At 38.7% G+C, this 24546-nt stretch overlaps 1 protein-coding gene and 1 long non-coding RNA gene across 2 annotated transcripts in view; both read right to left on the reverse strand.

The window, feature by feature from the left end:
- The window catches only part of LOC143668826 (uncharacterized), a 43634-nt gene extending 26892 nt beyond the window's left edge, over nucleotides 1-16742 (reverse strand). The window contains exons 1-2 of the long non-coding RNA XR_013168574.1: nucleotides 13249-16742; nucleotides 251-344 (exon numbers count right to left, since the gene is read on the reverse strand). This is a non-coding gene — a long non-coding RNA (uncharacterized LOC143668826). The remainder of the gene's footprint in view (nucleotides 1-250; nucleotides 345-13248) is intronic.
- Nucleotides 1-24546, reverse strand: part of GMDS (GDP-mannose 4,6-dehydratase) — a 738355-nt gene that overhangs the window by 79101 nt on the left and 634708 nt on the right. The window contains exon 9 of the mRNA XM_077143384.1: nucleotides 16753-16849. Within this exon, the coding sequence (XP_076999499.1) occupies nucleotides 16753-16849 (97 nt within the window). The remainder of the gene's footprint in view (nucleotides 1-16752; nucleotides 16850-24546) is intronic.

A 24546-nucleotide genomic window follows, 5' to 3' on the forward strand; every position in this document is an offset into this window, starting at 1 on the left:
TCTCTTAAGTGACTGCACGCATTGGGAAACTCACAAAAAGGCATCTTTTCAACCAAATCCTGTGCAGCATGCATAAAAGTAACCGCTGGCTACATGGGATGAATTCAGCTAAGAAACTTTTTATGACATGGTAAATGCCATCCACAAGCATTCAGGCTGAAATGATGTGCTAGGTTTCAGTGCTTGGTTGGCTGGCTCTGGTGCCTGGTTACCAGCAGGCTATGCACCGAAAACTGGTCAGATCCCTCACCTGAGCCTTGGCTAATGCCTGACACATTTCCTCTGTTTACAATTCCATGACTGTGACCTGCTCTCTAATCTTCTGCAACACTTGGAAACAGAATCTAGGATCAAGAGAAAAAAATGAAGGAGATTAGAGGTTTGGGGCTCTACAGCAGATATGGAAGATGTTGATTAATTCCGACTCCTCCTTTGAGAAGTTCTTTGATAATAATCACTTCAGTTTGCAATCATATAGTATCTTTGATGGTAACAATTCAACATGTTTCACAAACACTGATTTAACCTCTCACTGCTTTTATGAAGTTTGGCATAATCATCCTTTATTTAGAAGATGGGAAACTGAGGTGACACATGAAGATGTAGATAGCTAAAAGCAGAACTTTCAAATGCTGCCTTCTATCTTAATTCCTAATTATTTTTACCATAATTTCTTCTTGTTTTTTTTCCTTCAGATGTATATACTAATCTATTGCCAATGGTTCATTTATATAAACAATAACTGCAAAAATCACATCCCAAGTCTATAATCTATAGTTAGAGTGGGGGATGCAAAATATTACTATTGCAGATAGAAGGCTTGGAGGAAATAATGACTGATCCTCAACTCATGATTTAGAACAAATACATGCCTTACTTTTTAAGTTTGTGATGCAGACCACAAAAGGGTATCAGAAATGAAATTGAATGGCCCGTAAAAATAAAAAACACAGAGAAAGGAAAAATGAAAGCTGAAGTCTGTTAAAAAGAGTAACATCTTGAAAAAGGCAGACATGTAAAGGAAACTATTTCTAGTAAACAATGGGATTGTTTGGTTTGGATTTCAGTAGAGGTTGGTAACAGAACAATATAAATATTATTTAGTTGGGGAAGAGCTGAGGAGAGAGTGATTTGATTCAGAAAGTCAAACAATGTAAATCGACTTATAGGGATGATGGAGCAGAAGCATAAAGTGCATTTGCAGTGAGAAGGCAAAGGCTATTGTATTTATATTTACCCCAAGTGATAAAACTGTAAATCCAAGATTATAATAGAACTATGCCACTGATGTAGACTGACAAAACTGAAGAAATGTGACTATAGCTGGAGTTTTTAATGGCCAGACACTAACTTGGGTTTATGCTTTGCCAAACAAACTCAAATAATAGGCGGGTAAGCCTAGTCTTTTCATAAGTGTGTTAAATGAGGCCATGACAAAACTCTTTATTCAGCCACCATTATCCTTATGGAATGAGATGTCCTATACTCCCTAATGGACTCCAGTGTGTGTTGAGTTGCTTTTTTACCTCCCGTTTGAATCAGCTGAGGGTTGCTCAGGCATCACGTTTGTCTACTGGGTACAAGTCCACACCACGCCCAGCACCCACTGCCCGCCCATGCCAGGATCCTGTACTTTATATTGTTTGTTCAGTGTCTTTTCCCCCGTGGCTACTACTGCCTCCCACTGCCCTCCTCACCAGCTGAAAGAAGAGATAATGCATTGACAACAACAGTCATTCCACCTTTCAGGACAAGTGGGAGGTACTGACTCACGAAGATATTTCATATCACCAATAGAAAACCAGGCTTTAGATTGACAAATTTCCTTTCCCTTCACCCCTGACATAATTTTGTGGATGAACCAAACTGCGTGACAATGGCTTCTCTCCCATCTCAATTTGGCAGCATGAAGCCCAAGGAGCTCAAGGAAAATTAGCAACTGTTTTGACACATATCTTATCTCTTTTCCTCTCTCTTCCTATTCATCTGGTTCCTGGACTGATTAGACTTCTTATTTCTTTACATCCTCACTATAAATTAACATTTTTAGCAAGAGAACCATACTCAAATTAAGCCACTTCTTTTCCTGTGGGAAATATTATCTTAAAGAAAAATGTATCTTTGATAACTATTTTGGAAAATATATCCAAAGCCTATACTAGTGCATTAGGTTGAATTTATTATAAAATGGACTAGGAGAAATCTTTATAAACCAAAGACTTATTACAGAAACTTTTAAAAAATATTGTTTTGAATGACTATCACTTATCCTAAACAATCGCATATTTAAATTCTTAGTCTGAACCTAAGGGGAAAAAACAACAGTGATACAAAAATATTCAAGATTCCAAATGAAGGAAGGAAAGGTAACACACCATTAGTTTTCTGGTAGACTTTTAGACTTTTCCATAGTAAAATATCAGTCATTATAACCATTTGCTGATCGATATTCATTTCTCACCTTTTTATTCATTAAGTTTTAGAGAAAGAAGAGTGGAGGGATACGAGCGATGGATGCAAACAAGTTATAATGTCTCATGATATTTTGTCCAGAGTCTCAGAAAGGTGATATGTGCCAATGGGACATTTCTGTATTAATAGCTCAAAATGGAAATTCCTCCCTTGGTAGGAGTGGGTGCTTCAAACAGAAACAACTTAAGAAGCCTTTTGCAGCTGCAATGTCCTTTAGAGACCCCAAAGACCCTGTGTCAGTTTTTCACATGGGACTGTACTACAGCATATTCACAACAACATGTTATGTGGATGCTAAGGCACCTTGCTTTAGTAGGTGAAAAGAGCAGAACTGTATTGTAATTTGCCATAATGAGCTCTTTTTAAGAAGAGGAACCAGGAAACTGCTTAGGTTTGCTGAGTTTGTTTGAAATGGTTGGGATGAATGAAAAAAAAAGTTGTAGGGAGGGGAGTGGGGAAACTGACAGACCTATAAAAATAAGAGTTTCAGAAAAGATGAAGAAAAAAGAAGTGAACATTAGCAAAAAAAAAAAAAAAAGAAGAAGAATGAGAAGATAAAGAAGGGGTGGGATGTGAAAGAATTAGTGAAGAGGGGATATATAGAGGCAGAAGAATAGAAATAGAATAAGTACCTTTTTATAGGTTGGATATACCAACATGTGCTGTGAATGAACTCAACACTCAATTTGCCATGGAAAGAAAAAGAGAAAAACATATTTTTATGTGTTTTTGCTATTTAGAATTAAATTAGTTTAAGACATTGGTTTGAGTGATTTCATTTGTGACAGAGATGATTGGAAAGCAGATCACGACTTTGTGTGATGAGTAGCTGTGCTGGTTTGAAAGGATGTGTGTCCCCTAGAAAAGCCATGTTTTAATCCTAATCCCATTTCATAAAGGTAGAATAATCCCTATTCAATACTGTATGTTAGAAACTGTAATCAGATCGTCTCCCTGGAGATGAGATTTAATCAAGAGTGGCTGTTAAACTGGATTAGGTGATGACATGTCTCCACCCATTTGGGTGGGTCTTGATAAGTTTCTGGAGTCCTATAAAAGAGGAAGGAGATTTTGGAGAAGGAGATTCAGAGAGAGCAGAGAATGCTGTAGCACCATGAAACAGAGTCCGCCAGCCAGCGACCTTTGGAGATGAAGAAGGAAAACAGCTCCCAGGGAGCTTCATGAAACAGGAAGCCAGGAGAGAAAGCTAGCAGATGACGCAGTGTTCACCATGTGCCCTTCCAGCCAAGAGAGAAGCCCTGACTATATTCACCATGTGACTTCTCACTTGAGAGAGAAACCCTGAACTTCATCGGCCTATTTAACCAAGGTATCTTTCCCTGGATGCCTTTAATGGGACATTTCTATAGACTTGCTTTAATTAGGACATTTTCTCAGTCTTAGAAGTGTAAACTATTAAATTTCCCTTTTTAAAAGCCATTCTGTTTCTGGTGTATTGCATTCTGGCAGCTAGCAAACTAGAACAGTAGCTGTTCTCATCAATTCATCCCCTACTATGTGCTAAGTACTCCCCAAGGCACATCACAACTGCTCCTGCCCCCAAGCTCACAGTGCCAGGTGGAAATGGCACATCACAATACAATGCGATAAGGGATTCAAAGAGCCCAGCTCTGACTTTGCCTAGGAGAATAGGAGGGAACTTCTTCAAGGGGCCAACACCTGTGCAGGGTCTTATATTAATAACTTGTCAGTTTCTTCAATATGTCCATTTAGTTCAGTGGAAAAGAGACCCATTGTTAAGTGTCAGTGGGAAAAACAAAGCAAGGAGAGGTTAGGAGCTTAAAGAATATTAATAAAAGTAGCCCAAGAGTTGAGACTTTAAGGTGTTGAGATGTTTGCCTTTTAAATTTATAACGTAAGTCAGTGGGACATTTTCTAAGTATCAATTCTTTTTTTTTTTTTTTGCATGGGCAGGCACCGGGAATTGAACCCAGGTCTCCGGCATGGTAGGCGAGAACTCTGCCTGCTGAGCTACCCTGGCCTGCCCCAAAGTATCAATACTTTTTTAAATTCAGAATCTCAATAACAGAATATAGCACTCTCCAGCCATGCAAAACTAACACTGATTCAGAAACAAATACCCCTCTTTAACCTATTATTAACTTGCCTAAGCTTGACATATTTCCAAAAGTTCAACAACTGCTTATAGGCACCATTTTCTCTGTTGACATATGTTTCAAAAATAATAGAAACAACCTGAATTTAAAATGTATGGTGTTTTTATAATGCATTAAGAAACACTTTCACATAGAATTTCACTCTCAACAAAATTCCTGTAAAATAGGAAAACATTTCATTATGAAGTTGAAGAATATGCAAAGAAGGGCTCATTCAGACTGATATTCTTGGCATGACTGTTTAAGGACCCATGTTTATAATACAAACAAATATCTCTTATGAAAGTAAGGCCCTCCCTATTACTGACTTTGCTAGAGAATCACTAAAACAGCTGCAAACTGTTTAAAGAATTGTCTCAATACAAAACTTGACTGACTTAATGGAATAGGTGAGGGCATACTTTTCAAGACTGTGAAGCCGTCAGGGATCAGAGAGCAAGTATAGAAAGGTGAGTGATCTCAAAGAGTAGTGGCTCCATGCAGTTTAAGGATAATATATGACTGATTTTAAGACTCATGGCAGCAAGAAAAGAAAAAGGGGGGCAAAGAATAAATAGAAAGGAGGTAGAGAAGTTGTATGAGTTGCTACACAGATATGCTGGAGGTGCTGCAGGATGGAGCAAACAGCAGGCCCAGGAAGGAGAGTGTGTGGTGATTCTTCTCATTTTCAAGAATCTTGGTTCTCAATATCCCCTTGTTGGGCTGGGCAGGCCTACTGCCATCCTCTCAATGTTAGAGATTCCATGTCCCTCTATCTCTGGATGTGCTGTTGGTTTATTCCCACAGCAACTCCTGCCGGAACCTGGAATACCCTCCCACCCCTCTTTGGCCACAAATCTTTCCAAAATCCTATCTAAGCTTTGCCTTAATTAAGATGGCAGAGTGAGAGGTTTTAGGACTCTGACCTGCCACAGAAGCTTTGAACAACCAGCAGAAACTGGCAAAAACATCTTTCCCAAAGCTACAGAAAATGTTAAAGGACTGCAGTAACAGGGTGAGTGGTGACTCATGGAAAAGGCCACTTAAAGTAGGTAAGATCTTGTTTTTCCCTGGTTGGCCCTTTCTTATCCCTCCCTGGCTCGGCACGGAGCTGGCCCTTATTCTCAGTGCAGATTGCTGGTCCCAGTTTTGGAGGGTGCAGAGTAACCCTCATGCATACATTGGGAACATGCATGTCTGGCCAGATCCGTCTGGTGGTGAAGGGCTCTCCACCCCAAAACTTGCCCTGCACGTAGCAGGTAGCTCATAGAGCTCTCCTATAAAGCTGTGGGAGAGGAGTCAAGTGCCTGCTTGGGGCGAGGGACTGCTGCAGTGCAGTGCCAGGGAAGAGGGGACATTTGTATCTGAGGTTACTAAACATACAAAGAAATAGGAAGCAGTGGCCTAGGCAAAGGAGAAGATTAAAATATTAGGAACCATTAATGATAAGGACCAGATCTGGGACATACTAGACAAAGACATTTAAAAAGTGGTCCTAATAGATTCAAAGAGTTAAAGGAGGACATGGAAAAAGAACTGTAGGAAATTGGGAAACAATAGATGAACACAAAGAGGATATTGATAGAGACATGGAAATTAAGAAAAGGAACCAAACAGCAGAAGACCACATTAAAAGAATTAAAAATTTCCTAGAGGGGTTCAACAGCAGATTGGAGCTGGCAAGAAGAACTTGAAGATAAGACCACTGAAATCACCCAGTCTGAGGAACTGACAGAAGAAAGAATGAAAAAAAGTGAATAGAGCCTGAGGAACTCATGGGACACCATGAAGCATGGCAATATACATATTTTGGGAGTGCTAGAAGGAGAAAAAAGAGAGTAAGCAGAGAGTAATGAGAGAATATTCAAAAAACTAATACCTAGAAACCTCAAATTTACAAAAGGCATGGATGTAAACTTTCACGACTTTTAATAAACATCAAAAAGGATAAATTCAAATAGAACTACATTGTGGCATATTTTAATCAAACTGTTGAATGCCAAAGATAAAGAAAATTCTAAAAGCCACAAGAGAGAAACAACATGTCATGTAAAGGTAGCAAATAAGATTAAATGCTGATTTCTCATTGGAGTCCATGGAGGCGAGGAGGCAATGGGATGACATGTTAAAGTACTAAAAGAAACAAAAAAAAAAACAAAATTGCCAACCAAGAATTCTATGTCTGGCAAAACTATCTTTCAAACTAAGGGAGGTGTGGAATTGTAACCTATACCAAATTCTGAAATCTGTTCTACAACTAATTGTTGTTCTGTGCTTTGAAATTTATTGCTTTTTCTTTTTTTTTTTGGTACATATGTTATTTTTCAAAAAAAAAGAAAAAAGTTAATTGTGATGATAAAAAATATTTGTTCCTTCTACCCACCTATATTCTGGAGCAGCTAGAAGGAAAAATCTGAGATGATAGTATGGTACCCCTTGACAAACTCTGGGATCTGTCTTGTAACTACTTCTTGAAGAGTGCTTTGAAAATAATTGCTTTTTTCTTTTTTTGCTTTGTATATATGTTATATTATACAATGCAAAAAGTTAACAAAAAGTAAAGGAGGAATTAAGACATTCCCAGATAAACAAAAGTGGAGGAGTTCATCAGTAAAGCAAACCTACATCCTAAAGAGAATTCTGCAGGTTGAAGGGAAAGGACACTAGACGTAGACTGAAGTTGCATGAAGAAATAAGATCTCTGATAATGGTAATGACTGGGGTAATGATAAATGCCAGAACTATTTTATTTTTGGTTTGTAACTCCACCTTTTTACTTCCTATGGGTCTAAAAGGCAAATGCACAAAATGCAATGAAAAATCAGTGGTTTGGGACTCATATAAACATGTAATTTGTGACAAGACTACATAAAGGAAGATGGAGGGGTAAAAGATCATAGTTTGTGTATACTTCTGAAGTTAAGTTGGTATCAAAGCAAACAAGATTGTTATAGTTTTAGGGTTGTTAAATTTAGGATCCATGGTAACTGCAAAGAAAATATTGGGGAATATGCAAGCTATAGAGACAGAAATTAGAGTTCAGGTTGCCAGGGATGGGGGACAAAGGGAATGGAGACTTAATGCAAAATAGGTGTAGGATTTCTGCTTGGGAGATGGGAATGTTTTAGTAATTCCACTAAATGGCATCCTTGCGAATGGCTGAGATGGGGAAGTTTGTGTTGTATATCTGTTCCTACAGTAACAAATAAGAAAGAAAGGGCAACTAAGAGACAGTGACATGTAAAATACTTGATCCTGGATGAGATCTAATAAGGGAGGACAGAAGGCTCAAAAGGACATTATTGATTCATATATATATAAAGGAAAATAAACTATGAACTTTATATCAATGTTGAACTTCTTGAACTTGATAATGCACTTAAGGTGGACATGTAAACGAATATCCTTGATTTTAGGAAATGTACTTGGCAATATTAAGGGTTCAAGGAATGAGATGTATATACACTCAAGTGTTCAGAAAATGGATTGATAAATAGACAGGCAGAAACACATCTAGATGCATAGACCGGTATGGCAAATGTGGCAAAATATTAAAATTTGTAGATCTGGGCTTCTGTGGGGATAGGGCTGTATTAGAATGTTCTGTAAGGGTCTTGCATATTTTTTGTAAGTGTCCTATAAGTTTAAAACAAATTGTTAAAAAAAGAAGCCTACTCTAGACATCCCCTTCATTAGGAAGCCTGCTCTTGTACTTTTCCCTGGTTTCTCCTTAGACTTAAGTAAGGCTTGCCCTCATTTACAGCTGCCCAAGTGTATGTTGCCCTAAATTGACAATTAGGTAGTCTTCTATTTCTTCTTTCTCCTCAAAATGATGAATCATGCTCTTTAGAGAAAACAACATGTGATCCAACAAAGGTTCAAAGTGATTAGTATGGTGTTCTTCATTAAGAGAAGATCCTGTAGTCCAAGAACCTTTCAGCCCCCAGAAGAAACACAGCTCGGCTAACACCCTGATTTCAGTGAAACTTGATTTGGAATTCCGACCTCTAGAACTACAAGATAATAAATTTGTGTTGTTTTAAGCTGCTAATTTTGTAGGAATTGGCTACAGAAACAATAAAAGATCAATATAGATTTTAGATATAAAATGACATTATCTGACTCTAAGTAACAGATACAAAGATAGGCTTTTTTCAGGAAGATTTCTGATGGAGGACAGGGTGATGTTGGCAGATAATCCAGAAAACAGGTGATGGTCTCATGTGTTCTCCTAGGTGGCTGCTCTCTAGCCTGTCGGGGATACTGGTGTCCTGGGGTGGCCACAACACGTGTTGGATAGGCCCTGAAAACATATGGTTTAGTCAGAGTCAGAAGAGAGAGTCCCCAACTCAACATGTCCACCATGATGGTCATTCTACCACTGGATCAAGAAGTACAGACCTGGCAGTACAAAGTAGCAAACAAATTTTTCCTCATGAAGTTGTGCAGGTATAAAGCAAAAATCAAGATTTAAATAAAAGAAAACCTCAGGAGTTGAAGAGCTCAAGATATGCTTTCAGATGTCTTGATTTCACAGGAGTATATGATGATGATTTATGATGATGACTAATAAAAATGATAATATGCAGTACAAAGTACTTTATACTTATTTAAGCCCTTTCAACGTTAAGCATTCTAAATGCTCTGCAGCCTTACTCCAGGACATTATCAATTTGAAATTGTCTCTCTGCTTGTATCTGATTGCCTGAGTTGAGATGTAGCAACCATCTGCCAATTAATGTAAGTTCTTTGGTATTAGCCCTTTCAATCTTCAGAGAGTCTTGAAGAGAAGAATCATTATGTAGGGTGGGAGGCACATCAGTTTGGTCCTTTGGCTCTTGCAGACAAGTGCTTAGTTTGTGAATTCTTAACCTACTTTCTCAAAATATGTCTCTGAGCCTTACTTCCTGGGATCCAAACTTGCTGAGCTTTGTGACAAGCTTACTGCACATACTCTTCTTTTCTCCCCATATGTGCCCTGTGGGTGAGCTCATCCCAGAGCTTCATCTCTCACCTCTTGTACATCTAGCCCTAGATCTGCTGACCTCCTTCCTATACACCAGGCCACCAACTCCAGCGGCCTGACTGATATTGCTACATGGATATCCCTCAGGCAGCTCCAATGAAACAGAATTTGTCAGCACCTCTCCCTGCAAACTAGATCCTCTTCCTGGACCTCTGCTCTGGGTTGTGGCCTCATCATGAGCCTCACCCTTCACTGATCAGCTTGTGATCCTTGCTCACCCTCAGCTCCTGCTTCCTTTACAGTCTGGTGCCTAGTCCTGTGGTCTCCATCTCTGCAATGTCTTGGCCCCTGCCATCGTTTTTCTCACCTCCACTACCCTGGTTCAGCCAGCCCCTCATTAAACCTCACTGGATTATTCTGATAGCTACCTAGTTGCTCCCCTTCATTTGGCTGAGAGCTACTACAGGACATGGACCTCATCCACCTTTATAATTCTCACCTTGCTGGGCTAGGACTTATTTCCTATAGTAGGAATTCAATAAACATATTTTGAACTAAGATTCTAAGACCTCAGTTATATAAGGATATTTTACTTGATATATTTCTGAGAAGCTAAAGGTAACTAAGAATTATATTTTAAATGCACCTGGTAAATATTCTATTTAAAAGATTTCTGTAACAAATACTAAAACTGTGTACTCTCTTAGAACCTAAACATCTATCAATTTTTTAGTTAGATATGTTTACAACAAGTTTTCACAAAGAGTTCACACAACTTATCCAGGAAATGAGCAAATTTACCACAACATTAGAAAATGCATAAATGGGACTTTGCTGTTAAGGACAGTCCCTATTTCTGATAGCAGCTGAATGGGACTAGGACTGTACACGGCCTAGTACGTTCAGCATCATGGTCTAGGAGGTGGATCAGAGCTAACGAGTTAGGACAAAAAAACACTGGCTATGGATATTGCAACTTGGCGATTAATGATATAAATAGATGAATTCTCAACTTTGGTAAATGTAATAGTGAGTGAAGAAACTAGTCTGGCATGTGGCAAGGGTATGGTGAATGAGGCAAGACAAGGCTTCTAGGGTGAGCCTAAAGTAGACATACATAGATTAAATGTTGGTAGTTCCAGAATTTTTGTGTCCAGAACAACTGTTTCCAAGTGAACACTATGCTTGGAAATAACCAATGTGGTAAGGAACAATTAACCTTAATGGGAACACAAAACAGGATAGGGTGAAGGAAGGAAACTGTAGGCAGAACTGACTATGAAATCTCCATGAACAGATTTTTGAATTGCAGTTCTTTTAGAAGATGTGATTGATAGAACAGGAAGAGCACTGCTGATTTGTTTAAAACAAACAAACCCTCCGGGATTAGGGATTTGTTAAATTCCAGCATATAGATCTCATTGGCTTGAGATATAAAATAAAGAGGGAATAGGTGCTCACATCAGTGAAAGATGGACCGCCTATAAGTAATTCTATACTTTGAATGACCTGCACCAGAGCTAGTTTAAATACAAACAGTGCAATTACTAATTTTTCTTTCTGAGGAAAATAGCAGCAGATGCCAAAATAAATTTCTAAGATGATAAAAAGAGTTTGGAAATTATTTTTCAGATGCTCAGAGGTCAACAACTATAACCTGGACAGTTTTTTGAAAAATGAAACTATAGATTCTATAGGAATTCCCTATTAGTGCAAGTAATGAAAAGATCTACATTAAAGGATACCAGAGAGTTTTTAGGATAAATAAAAAGTACATTTAAATAAGGAAATGTATATAGTTTTTTTTTTTAATATATATATTCACAACTATTTTTGAACCTTTAATTTAGTCCTTATTGTAATCTGAATCTGACCATAAGAAAAGACTCTCCAGGAAAAATAGGAGGAAATTGGGGGAATTGCAGTCAATACACAATTACTATTTCATTAGAGATGAAATGCTATTGAAGGTGAGGAAGAATACTAACTTTAGGAGGAATGTTATATTCTTTAGGGGGTTGTATGGGATCCTATGAAGTATGGAAAATGCACAGTGGAATATTTATGAATCAGCTGAAGATTGAAACTTAACGCTCTCTTGGTTAAGTCCAAGGAAGGAAAAGGGCAGGAAAGGCCAATGTGATTAAGGAAGGATATAGAGATTAGTTTGAGGAGCCTAAGAGGGAGGCTTAAAATATATAAACAGTGATTTAAAGATACAAACCATTGTAAAATACAAGTAGTGAGAAGTTGGGAGAATGATTTTAAGAGAGGAAGCAAGATAACCAGGCCTTTGTGACAGCATCCTACACCTCCGTGGTCTGATTGTTAGCAAGTAGTCTAACCCTTTCGCTTTACAGATCCAGGAGACCAGAAAAAAGGGGCTTGCCTTGAATCTGTTCTCTCTTCAGCCTCTTACCCCAGGACCAACCAACAAAAGGAAAAAGACAAGCAGCAGTGGAGGTGTAGGATTAGAATGTTGGAGGTCAGATATATCAGGAAAGGGACAGATTAGCCAGCCTCTAACAAAGCTGGAAAAGATGAAGAGATAGAGTGGGGAGGATCTAATTTCCTGCTAAGAGAGGGGGAGTGTGAGAAAGCTGTGAGAAAAGCTATGGGAGAAAAGAGGACACTTTGGGGACAAAAGGCCATCCTAGTGAACACATCCAGGGCTTTTCACCCCAAATATCCAGAGATGTTGCTGAGGGAAGCTCTCCCTGGTATTTATACAAGTCCTCTGGTGACAGATCAGATTCCTGAGGTCTGGAAAGTGTTACATATCATTATTTTAAACAGGGCTATTAGATAGAGCAAGCAATTATGGACTATTTAACTTAACATCATTTATAGAAAAATATTAGGAACAGTTTGTGGGGGGGCAACTCGACAAGCATATGGTAATTTGATTAGAAACAGGCCACATGCTTTTATTGGAGGGAGGTGTTATTTTAACTGGTTGGTTAGACTTCTTTGAAGTGATTTATTTCTCAGTTCTAGATTCTAACCTAATATCTATAAAGATTAAGAAAAAATATAAGCGAATTAAAAAAACCCAATAACATCAAAGACATTAGAAGTCCAAACCAAGGGAAATGAATGTTAAAGACAAATGCGATAGCAGGGAAAAATTTTAGTTTCATATTAGCCAGTAGAGTTTAAGTCAAAATATTTTTTATGAAAAATACTTGGTTTTGCCTTTAGTCTGTGAATGTTTATCTCATCCCATTTCCTAAAATGCTCTACAGAAAAAAAGATTATTTTTCTTCATTGAAAAAATCTTAACTTTTTTCTTCTTTTTTTTTTAGTGGCTGACTGATGTGGTAAATCTGGCACATTAATATGAGTCCTTCATTAATCTGTCCTTTGTTAATTTTCCAACTTAAACATTTTCAAATAAAAAGAAGCATCTTTGTGGTTATTTTAAATTAAGCAATAGGTTAATAGCAAATTTCTCATGTTTATGTGATATTTCCATTCCACTGAATAGCTGCCAGAGCCTTCAGAGAGAGGATCAGAAAAGGATGAAAATGAAGATAAAATAAGCCTAAGAACAATCAAAAGACATATTAACATTTGCTAGAAGCCTTGATTATACCTTGTTAACTACCTTTTTAAAAAAATTGGTTAATCTGTGTAATAAACTAATGATTTCACTCTACTTTTTAAAAGGTATTGGATTCAAGCGATACTAACCTCCATATTTGTCAGCTCTGCCTCTGGGAGAGGGGCTGGGGGCTGTGTGTCTCTTGTACTTCCTTGTATGCCTAGGCCTTGCCCATTGTTTGATAAGTGTTTGGTGAATGAATGAATGAATGACATCAGCAACAATACTAAATATTTACTGTGTACCTGACACTATATCAAGTCCTTTGTCTGCACTGACTCAGCTCTTGGGTAGAAAAATTCTACTATCAGCCCCATTTTTTAAGATGAGGAAAGAGTGGGCACCAATAAGGTAAATCACTTGACTGAGATCACACAGCTCAAAACTGACAGAAGTTTTGAACTCCGGCAGTTTGGCCCTGGGACTTAACACTCTGAAGCACACAACACAGCTTCCTCTCTGAGAAGGAATGAACATCGGATGACTCTGCAGATAAACATATATACATATGTTTGTATATATAGAACTATATATAAGACAGAAGTTTCAAGAGGCACAAATTCAGGCATTAGTACTATCATCATTAAATACTGGAATTCAGGGACAGTGGGAAATTTAATGTCTAATTTGCAGGATTAAGCTCCAGTAAAACAGTAGCAAAACTCCTAAACCTTCAAAAGGAAACCCAGGGATTTTATAGGTAGACAACTAAAACATACAGTTCAATTCAGTTCTAATTGGATGCTGGAGTCCTTAGCCCAGACCAAAAATCTTCAAGACTTTTCATATTGGTACTAAGCAAGATTCAAGGTCTGTCGTGGTTAAATGAATGTGGAAATAAATTATCAACACCAGTGGAAGTGTGCTCTTGATGGGATCACTTGTGGCCCCTTTTAGGTTAGCATGGTATTTGGTGAGTAAAGAGACTTTCTTAGGACTACTCTGAGTCTTTTTTAAAAGACAACATAACATTGCTTTAGGATACTGGATAATATGTCTCTTCAATATATTTTTTTTCAAATTTTGTTTATTTCATTTTTCTCTCAGTCATCCTGGAACCATTTGGCTCTGAAAAGATTTAGTTTATGCATTTGGCTCAGGAGTACCCATGTGCTGGAGATATTGGGGAGTAGATGTCTAAAGCTGACACTGGGGAATAGATACCTTTACAGAATCCAAGAAGAATGAAGAAAAACCTCTGGCACATGCAAATGGACTTAGACAGTGAGAAGGGAAGGATATGACTGATCAAGGAAGAAGTCCCTACCTACCCTTCTTTGATGCTGATAAGTCTCAGAGAAGCCTCAGTGATTTTCAGGACTCAGGCAGAATATATCTCTAGATGCTGTGGTTCTTACTGCTCCACAGCTAAGTGAAAACTCATTTACAATGCAATTGTCATTTCTGGTTACCTTTCTACTGGAAGAATATCACACCCCAGAGACAATTCAACCTAAGGCTGTCAAGCTGGTCCAAACTTTAGGAAACTTGGTGTTCTGAGGAATGAGGTTAAAAGTTTAGTGTCTCTGTACAAGGAAAGCTTGCCCAATGGATTTACTAAATTGAAGTGGGGTGAGCAAAATTAATGCAGCCTAGAGGCTTAGAAAGATGAAATGGAATTCAACATCTAAAATCAAGCAGTAGAGGGAATCCAGGGAGAGTGAGTTCAGTGGGAAGATAAAGCCATCATATGAAACAAGGCTCTACTGTCATATGCAAACAACTTTTGTTTAAACAGATTTGCAGAACATGTATGATGACAACTACAAAAGAAATTGGAAGAGATGAAATGTCACAGCGGGAAAAAAGGTCAGGATGGACTTCGAAAACACTGTCGATTTAGTCCAAGTGTCCTTTTCCTATTCTGCAAACTCTTTTGTTCTGGGTCCTTATCAACCACACACCTTGCCTAAGTAAGAATGGCATATGAGCCATTCTTCATTATTTCCTAGCTTTTGAGATTGTTTTGGTGTTGGAGAGAGAGCAATGTTAGAATTGCTATAAGCATTGGAGCATTCCATTTTGAGAGGACCATTTCTTCTTGTGACCACTGTGTATGGAGCGTGTACAGTGACATGTGCAACACCTCGCCCTTGTGGCTCCTCATTCAGATGGGGTCAAAAGCCAGCACGGCGGTGGCCCCACAGACCCCAGGCATCACGGTGTCAGCAGGAATGTGGCTGGTGTCTCCTTCCCCCAGATGAACCCATCCTTTCCTGCTACACCCACTCACCACCAGCAAAGGGAACAATGGCTTATTGTGTGTCAGGCCTGGCCACTCCCTGCTCTGCACCCCAGCATCTCCCAGCACCGCTCATTTCATCTGCTTTCTATTCAATAAAGTTTCTTCTTTTGTTTGAAATGACACCTTTTAAAGGATGGTTAATGATGACATTCACTTTCAATCTCTTTGTCAGGATTTTCCCAGTCTTTGAAAGTTCATATGATAGAGATGAATTTGGTTCAAAACACAGGTAGAACAATGTCAAAGTACTATATCCACAGTTAACATACATTTCATTAGGTAATCACGTTTGAACAGTTCCATCTGAAGAAGCTGTGCTCTAATACGTTCAGGCATATTTAACGTGTTGCTATTTATCACCATCGTGAGGATAGACCAGGCATTAAAACTACAATACCAATCTGGAACTTTTTATAAATTGAAGGCAGGAGGATGTTATGGTCTAACAATCTGTAGGTCATTTCTTAATTCAGGAACTTCTATATTTAGAAATTTATCCATTCACCCATCTATCTACACCCATCAACCTATCCATCCAAGATTTATTAAGCATCTACTTTGTTAGAGTCTGAAATATTAAAAAATATAGTCCCTTATCTCAATGAGTTCATGGTTGCGATAAATTATAATAGGTGTTAGAATTACGTGTTGCATATAACAAAAAAGGAGTAGAAATTTGGTTGTAGTGATATATTGGCCAGAAAAGGCTTCATCATAGACAGGGTGGTGCCTGAGCTGAGCCTTAAAAACTCAGTGGTGTCAGGCTACTGGGTGTAGAGTGAGGGGGGTGGTGGGTATGGAGTGGAAAGGCCTTCCATGCAGAGGTGGCAGTGTGAAACATTCTGATGTGTTTGGGAGACTGCTTACAGCCTAGGTGTGTGTGTGTGTGTGTGTGTGTGTGTGTGTGTGTGTGTGTGTGTGTGTGTGTGTGAATGTATGCAAAGGAATGGGAGAGGTAGGCAGGCCCTCCAGATCCCCGAGATGTTCCAGGGCATGTAAGGCCTTAGAAGTCGCACATCATGTAGATATCAGGATCAGCCATTGAAACAAGAGACAAACATGGTGAGCTCTGTCTTGATATGAGTCTGCATTTCTAAAACCAACTTGTTTTCTTGGGTGTGTTTTACTCTTTTTTTTCTTTCTTAAAGCAATGGATTGTGTGATGAGAATAATATCTCAAATTCAGTTCACTGTGACTGGTGTGGAAAATGCCCACTGAAGGATGCCAGAGAGCTGCATGGGAAAGTTGGCAGTAGGCATTCAGTAGACCATTTTCACAGCCAGCCAACCAGATGCAGCAATGCTTGGGCAGAGGGCCCGGATGTGTGGTTGTGAAGGCGTGCCTTACCACTTCAGTTGGTCTGTAGTATTTGAGATCGACAGTCACATGAATCTTGCCAGTCTCTTTACATCTGCCCACTTCATTTTCATTCTTTCCTTCCCACCTGTGAAGGAGATAAACACTTAATTAGCTCCTAATTGCTTGGGCTCAGCATTCTCCCTGCAGGAGTGAGGAAACCCATTACCTACAGGAACACGGGCTGACCATTAGCCAGTTTAGAACAGCAATGACTTTCAAAGCCTTCTAGATTTGTTTTGAAAGAGTAGGTTTTTATTTCTTCTAAAGAAAATAATAATGAATTCAGAAGTGAGACTTTAGAACTAAACAGATTAGAGCAATCAGAATAAGGAATTTATATCTTTCAGAGGTTTCAAAGATTTTATACTTCTTTAGACAATTCTTAAAAAAGTCAATTATTATGAGTTGTTTTGCCCCCTTCTTTATTTATCCTTTTCCTTTTGTAATTTTAGAGATACGAAGTGACAATTTCATGCTTGTCATTTTGCAATAAGTTTAGTATCCTAATTAATGCATTTGATTCGTCCCTGTATTATACTGTTTCCCTTTCCCTATCTACCCCAGTCAGAAGTGGGCCTCATTAGTCAATCTCAGGTGATTAAACTTCCAAAAAGTGCAAAACTCAGTGGTTCATTTCCTCCTAGCAGAGGGCATCATAACCTCATCAGATTTAGCTGCAGTATTATTGAATCTTCTTCCACTATTCACAATGGCAAGGACCCAGTAATGGCCTCCTCCAGCCCAGCTGTGCTGTGCATGGTGTAGGTGCTCACAGGGTTCAAGGCTGCTCCTCACAGAAATGGCACTTCATCCATTTTATGGTCTCTTGTTGTATAAAGGAAGCCACTGGCTTAATGTTGACCTCTGGATTTCTACAATCTAATATGCGAGCAACAAAAGACACTACATAATTTGAATTATTTACTTTTACAAGTGAAACCTTTTGACAAAGAAAGAAAAGAAATCAAGTATGACTTCGGTTTAACTTTGATGCTTAGCCTCAGAACTAATTAGATTTATCAGCTGGAAAGAAAGCCTATGAAAACAGGAAAAGGCTTTGTGCCCCATGGATTGGTCAGATCACAGATCTAATGAAAGGAGAGACTGCTAAACTTAGTTACTTGACTGCATGAGTCACAGGTGCCATTAACAATGATATTATATATTGATTATTGACATATTTTGGACATACATTGGGTATTAGAGATATTAACTGGACTCACAAGCTTTATTTCTGATTAATCACTGAATGCTCTGTCCTCATTTAACTTCTTGATAGCATAGGGATAATATTTCACCAGTTATTGGAGGAATCAATTCAGAAAGTGCACTGAATCTGTCAAAGTACTGAAGGCAAATAAAAATATCTCACAACATAAAGAGAATTCTAGCATATGTTGAACAATTAATTAATGGATTGAAAGATAGATAAAATGATACAACAAATGTGGCAAAATGTTAAAATTGTTGGAGGGGAGGTTATATTGGAGTTCTCTGGGTTTTGTATTATTTTATTGTGAATTATACTGATTTGACAGGTAATGTAGAACCACTAAGGGTTTTAAAGGGAATAGCAGTATCAGAGCTGAATTTGGAAATAGGACATGAAATGAAGCATCTTAAAGTGATAACGGATAATTGCCTCTTGCAGGGATAATATAAGATGAAGGGAGACTAACTGGTTGTCATTATTTTTTTTAAAGTTATCTAACTAATTCTTAGGTTAATTGTTTACGTGAAATCTTTTTTTTTTTTTAAATCAGGCTTTCAGTAAATGAAAGGATATTTGTATTTCATAAACACATATATATTTTTTGTTGTTCATATTTTGCACTTTGCAAAAGGAAACAAGTTTAGTAGATACCATCATGATAGTACCTCCAACTAAGGCAAAAAGATTAACAGAAATATTAACCACAATTTTACTAATTGTTCTTTCCATTCATAACAGGTATTTAATAGGACAGGTCATTACCAACTCATGTACACACACATACACATGTATAACATATAGATGCACTGCTTTTTCTATCCATAAAACTTAGATGTCATAAACTTGAGAACTAGTGCTTCAAATATATTTATGAATAAATTTGTTGAAATTACACATAAGAATACATGCACATATATAAATTGATAAAGTCTTGATGAGAAATGGTGAGATCTCTCTGTGGGTCAGGAGAGGAGTGAGGCAAAGCCAATGTTATTTTCAGACCAAGGGAAAGCAAACTTCTTCTGTAAAGAGCCAGATATGGTCTTAATCGCGTATTCTTCCTCCTCCTTTTTTTCTTTACAACCTTTTAAAACTGCAAAATCCATCCTTGCTCAAGGACTGTGAAAAGCTGGCATCAAGTGGGATTTGACCTGCAGGCCATAGATCGAACAGCCCTGCTTTAGCTTATCAGGTTGATGTTACACCTTCACCTTAACTAAAGGAAAACAGTTAATTCCTGTTTATCCCAATGAGTTGCACTTCTGGACCAGTTTGTATTATAATGTCTATCACTGATTTCTTTTTGATTGCTAGGCTAGCCATACATTACTACCCTTGGGATTTGTAATACTAGTTGAAATGAGGATAGCTGAAGGAAGGATAATTCTACTTTAAGGGGTTTATAAACACAATCTGAAAGTTAGACTTGTTTCAATGACACTTTGGCACTATAGGTAAGAGCTCCCAACACATTGACCTTCCTCCCTTTTCCTGACAGTGTCTGCTGGGCTTTCCTCCTCTAAATGCTTTTCTACAGTCAAAACAGTCTCTAAAGACATGGCACTGCCCTCTATAATTAATAATAGTCTCACTGAATAATCAGCTGTAACCAGGAAATGGCTCAAAGCAGAACTGAGTTGGCAGAAACCACTTTCTACTTTGCACTAGGCCTGCATGAGGGCAGTAAGCAAAAGTTTAGGCCAAGAGCCAAAAAACATTCAAGTACAACAATACATGAAATACTTGTATTAACAAGTAAAATGTAACAGCTAAATTGTCCTAACAAGCAATATTATGACTCAAAACAGAGCTGCAATGCTAATGTAAAGAAGGGAGCTTGATGGGGAGTAAAGGATTCAACTAATTAACAGGAATTATTACCCACTAATTTAGATCAGTTCACTGATCAGGGATTCTGTATAAAATTTTTAAAATGAACTGTTGCTCTAATTGGCGTTAATAATAGAGACCATTGAAGAATAACAGAATCAAGCACAAAGACGCAATTGCAATCTCACCTAGGTATTCCCTTCAAAAACAATAAAAGCAAAGTCAACTGAACAGGTAGTAGGGACAACACACTCCTGGTAGTGACCTTTATTATTTTTAAGAAAGGCTATTCTATTAGGATAAGGATAGAGGAGTGGCTAATATTTAGTGACTGACAAATAGCAGTCCTGGAAGAATTACAGCTTCATCTCTGTATGAAGATGGTGGTTTGTATACACACACACACACACACATATGCACACACCTACTTTTTCTTCCTCCCAGATTTCTCTAAAATGACAATAAATGGATTTAAAAAACAAGAATAAAATCCCAGGGCTAAAAGGACAAGAAAGATGAGTGAAATCAAATTTTGGAAGCTAGAAAGCAGAAGGATGAGTTTCAAAAGGCTTGCAGCAGCCCAGGAAAACAGAATTCCAAGCCAGCAGTGGGGAAACTTGAGAGTGAATCCCATTTATACTTGCAGAAGCTCCCAGATGCTCAGGAGGTAGCAGTACAGTTTCTTCAGGAAGTGAGGGTTGAGTCTGATCCCTAATCCCCCCAACCCGCTTCCACATCCCCTGGCAAAAAGATTTTCTAATCTGCCTTCTCCTTTTGCATGTGTACCATTTTGTTCTATTTTGGGGGAGATTTCTTTGATTTTTACCTCCAAACTCTTCTCTGGAATTTTGAATTTCTGATTTTTTTTCTTCAATTTCTAATATCCATTTTCCAAATTGTCACTTTTTTAATGGTATCCTGTTCCGGTTTCTTTTGATATCTTTTCTTCTCTCTCTGGGGATATTAATAGTGCTATGTGTAGTTTTTGGTTTTTGTTGTTTTTAATTCTCCTCCCCCTACTTGTTCTATTTCTTCCAAGTTGCTTTTGTTCAATTTGCTTGTTTTGATTTCTGTCTTTCATGTACAAGATTTTCCTCACATATATGTCTAGTAATCCTTGTTTTTCTGCTCCTGTTTAAAACTGGGAGCCAAAAACACCGATTGGAAGTGTGGTAACATAGTCAACCTCGTTGACTATGTCACTAGAGAGTAACCTGACAGGGCCATCTAGTTGGGGGCTCTTTAATGCCCAGGGGAGACTCCCAGTCTCCTCCTTGGAAGGAGACAGGCCTGGCTGCTAGCACCCTGGAGGCAAGCAATGTTGATTTCAGCATTCAGCATGCATGCATTCACTGAATTTCCCGGTTTTCCACACACTTACCCCACCCTTCCCAGGGCCTGGGAACCTTCAGTCAAAAGACCTTCTGAAATCTGAAGACTGCTGGAGAGAAAGAAAAAAGAAAAGGAGCAAAACAAATATCTTGAAATATATCAAGATACAAAAGGGCTTGCAGAGTACTCTGAATAACAAAGCACTAGATCCGTCTCCCACAAAAATCACTTGACCTTGGGAAGGGAAAGCTTTGTGGACGTCTTGAGGAAACAGCAGGGATTAGGGTTTTTCACAGGGACTGCAAATTAGAAGGCAATGGAACAAGCCTCCAAAAGTCTAAAGGAAAAGTATTTCTAACCTAGAAATATATACCAGCTACATTATTAATTTTGAGGACAGAATAAAGATATGTTTGGATATTATTGGTCGCAAAGCATTTACTTCCCACTTACCCTTTTTAGGAAACAATGAAGATTTTGCTTCACCAAAACTAAGGCTTTTTTTTTTTTTTAAGAGGGCAGGAAATAGGGGAACCTACTTAGGAGAGTGGGTAAGAGAATCCTCCTGTCAGACCTGGAAGAAGCTTATGGGAAGGCAAGGCTCACACCCATGAGGGCACCAGCCCAGATCAAACCAGGTGATAAGGCACAGGAGGACGTGATTGACAATAATCCACAGCTGGGGAAGCACTGGGAGTAGTCAGTCTATAAATACTTGGAGCATGAAGCAAATGGGGAAAGAATTCTATGGTAAATAAATGACAATTGTACAGTAAAGAAGTAATAGTCATGGTTTACTGACAGCAGCTGTCAGCCATGATGATGTGACATTAATTATTAAGCCAGCCAAAAATTAAAATATACCGTTCGAATATCAAGAGAATAAAGGGATCAGAGGAAGGTGCAAAAGTGAGGGTGGCAGAAGAAGAAATGAGAAGGAATCTCTCATTTTGAATAGGAGGAGGCCAGTATATAAAGCCTAAGAGGAAGAATCAAGAGCCAGTGATAAAAACATGCCATTTAAGTATATGGAGATAAATACCAAATAATCAGCTAAGATAGTATAATAGAATATAACAGGATTTCCAGGAAGAGAGAACAGAAAAAATGAACTGGCGCAAATAGATATCTTGATATGAATCAAGACAATGTGTCAGAGCAGAAGACCATGTATTTCCAGAAGGACTCGCACAGTGCCCCGAATAGTGATGCCTCTGAACAATGGGAGGAGCTGATGTTTTTGCAGCCGTCAACAGTCTAGCTCAAGTTTCTACCACAAAGGTAACCACCCACAAGGTAGGGAGACAGAGTCTATAAAGAAGGCTAAGGAGGGACTATCTGAGAAGAAGCAGCAAAACCTGTAGGAGGGGAGGGAGAGCTGGTCACCCTGTCAATAGCCGAGGAGATATCAAAGAGGATGTGGAGAACTGGAAAAGGCTGCTGCATGTGGTGGTCTGCAGTCCCTGGGTTATTAGAGAAAGCTGTTGCAATGGAGCAATGACAACAGAAGGGAGATTGGTGTGATTGAGAAGTCAATTCTTTGCTAACTTTTTATAGCAGGGAAAAGAGAATGAGGAGGTCATTGCTTAATAGATGGGAAGATCTGAGAACGTTAAAATGTTGGTGGAGGGGAGAAGTGAAGAGAGACTGAAGGCAGAGGAGAGAAGGAATAGACAGTTTTGGTTTCATGACAGGGCAGAAGATCTGAGAACCAAAGACCAGGAGGAGGCCTCGTTCCCAGAGAGGACTGAGGGGCAACTCCTCAGGGTGGAATATGACTTAAATGCTCAGGTGATCACTGTTCTAATCATAAAACTCAATCTAGTTTTTAGAAGACAACATTAGCCTGAGGGTTGGATGATGTATAAATGAGAGTTTAAGTTGTGTCCAGGCCTTTCACATTGCTATTACAATGGAGACTTGTTGGCCCCATCTATGCTCAAGATTCTTCCATTTTATTTCTATAAACACTGATAACTGTTCTTAAAGAAGGGGGTTTCTGCAGCAATAAGCCCAGCTGTTATACTGTGGTTAATGAATAATCAACTATAAAAACGAAAATTTAAATCCAGTACACAGCTGTTCAGTAGAAGGCACTTCTTGGATTCATGACTTCCTTTATTCTGTGCTTTCTCTATCACAATCCCCTTATACATTCTAATTAATAAATCCTCATGCCCAAAATCATGCAGGTAGTCTTGTCTGCCATTTATAAATGGGAGACAGAAGTTTAGAGGGCCTGAACAATTTACGGAAGGCCACATGGGGAGCTGGTGTCAGAGCCAAGATTGCAGAGCAAGGGTTCTTGGCTACATCCTCCTGGCTCAGCCAACACTTTTATTTCACATGGTTGGAATGAACAAAATAGGTGTGGTGCCCTCTTAAAAGGACACTGTCCTTTTATGGGGAGGCCCTTGCAAACATTATTTTCAGTAAGAGCTGCTGATTGCTCTTGCTTCCTTCTTTCTCTAAATATCATGGAGAGATTAAGTAGAGAGAGTACGCTTTTCAAATAGTCTTTTCTTATGCTTTTTCTCTAGGAAATCAGAGTGGTGTGACTAACTCAAGGGGAAAAGTTCTGATGGTATTGCCTAATGGGAGTGGCAAGAGCACAAATATAAAAAAACTAGAGACTGCTCTTCTCAGCTGTAAAAAGGGCAGCGAAAGGATTTTCAGATGCACAACTAGAGTTTAAATGAGACTGAGTATTTCTATGTTATCATTACATGGGTTGCTAAACATATTCTATCCTCCCTACTTTATTTTTATTTATTTATTTTATCTCAGCTAGGGTGTAGTATTCACCCCAAACAACGTAAGGGAGTTTTAGCTCCATGATAGGAGAAAGCAAAATGTACGGAGGTCACACAAGCAGGCCACAGTGAGAACATGGCAGCTTAAGGGCTAGTGCTTCAGTTCAATGTGGGAGCCTCCGTCTTAACTCAGGGCCTTCTGTCACCTGTGCCTCCTCTATTTGCACAACCTATCTATCCATCTTCCTTCCCTCCACCTCCCACAGATATTCACCAGTATCTACTAAGTGCAGGTGCTAAGCTAAGCTAGGTACTAAGGATATAGGTTTAAGCGGACATGGTTTCTTTTCTTAAGTAGCATACAGTCTAGTGGTGGGTGATATACAGGGTGCTATTAGAGCACAGGAGAGGGTGCCCAGCAGATGTTGGGCAGAGAGAGGATATCTAAGCTAAGACCTGAAGGATGAATGGGAAGTGGCCTGGTGAAGTGGAGCAAATAGTATGTGAGATTATTTCTTGGTATATCCTAGTGTGGTCAATCTGGTCTAATCCAGCTGATCAGGTTGCCCAGTGCCCACATACCATTTATGGCCTCCTACCTCACGCCACTCTACACACTTGGAGGACTTTCCCTCTTCTTCATCACCTCCCATA

Source organism: Tamandua tetradactyla, chromosome 25 (assembly GCF_023851605.1).
Source record: "Tamandua tetradactyla isolate mTamTet1 chromosome 25, mTamTet1.pri, whole genome shotgun sequence".
NCBI classification, from domain to species: domain Eukaryota; kingdom Metazoa; phylum Chordata; class Mammalia; order Pilosa; family Myrmecophagidae; genus Tamandua; species Tamandua tetradactyla.